At 27.0% G+C, this 909-nt stretch overlaps 1 protein-coding gene across 1 annotated transcript; it reads left to right on the forward strand.

The window, feature by feature from the left end:
- Positions 1-6: 6 nt before the first annotated feature.
- LOC126910111 (protein CLEC16A homolog) lies at positions 7-892 on the forward strand. Its single transcript, XM_050692499.1, has 4 exons — positions 7-116; positions 168-328; positions 385-509; positions 653-892. The coding sequence occupies exons 1-4, from the start codon at positions 32-34 to the stop codon at positions 777-779; spliced, it is 498 nt and encodes a 165-aa protein (XP_050548456.1). The 5' UTR covers positions 7-31; the 3' UTR covers positions 780-892.
- Positions 893-909: the final 17 nt, after the last annotated feature.

The following is a 909-nucleotide window of genomic DNA, read 5'->3' on the forward strand; positions in this document are numbered from 1 at the left end:
TTGTGCATTTCTTCTTATAAGAAAGCTTCTTATGATATATGAAGAACAAGAAGAAACTCAACTACCACTAGTGGATAGAAAAAAATGTTTTGCTTTTGATACTCCAATTAATTTAAGTAATAATTTCAACTCAAGTGAAAATTAAAATTAATATAATTCCATTTCAGATGGTAATGATTTAATAACATGTATGATAGTCTCAGAAAATGGTGCCAAAACCAGGAGATACCTTTCAATAATAAACAATCAATTAGTCCTTGTTGAACCACATAGCCGTTTCTTAGGTTGGGGTGTTTGTAAACTTTCATGTTATCTTCAAGATACTGAAGTAAAATTTACCCAATATTTTAATTGTTATAATAAAATAATAAATACTATATGTAGGTTACTAAAATTGATAACGAAACTAAAACCCTTCACATTACTATGCATGGATCTAAATATAAAATAACTCAAACAACAAAATTAATGTTTGATGATCATATTCGTTGCAATGCTGCCAGACAAAAGTAAAATTGTTTTATTTATATATATATATNACAACAAAATTAATGTTTGATGATCATATTCGTTGCAATGCTGCCAGACAAAAGTAAAATTGTTTTATTTATATATATATATCATTATTATTACCAATTATTTTATTTAATAGATTATTAAATGGCCGTGTAAAAGCTAGACGAAAACAACTTGCTCAAATAGCAAATTTACTGGAAATGAGTAATTGCGAAACAAGTTATGCAACTGGAAATCCTGCCCAAAAACAAAGTAAATATTGATTTTTAGTTTACGATTCAGAAACTTAAAATATATTAAGTCTATCATACAATATAACCCAAACTGCTACCTATTGTATGATAAATGTACTATGTCAGAAACCTTTGAGGGAGTGTACTTAACAACTTCCTA

Source organism: Daktulosphaira vitifoliae, unplaced genomic scaffold (genome assembly GCF_025091365.1).
Source record: "Daktulosphaira vitifoliae isolate Bord-2020 unplaced genomic scaffold, ASM2509136v1 Scaffold_4493, whole genome shotgun sequence".
In the NCBI taxonomy this organism is placed as follows: domain Eukaryota; kingdom Metazoa; phylum Arthropoda; class Insecta; order Hemiptera; family Phylloxeridae; genus Daktulosphaira; species Daktulosphaira vitifoliae.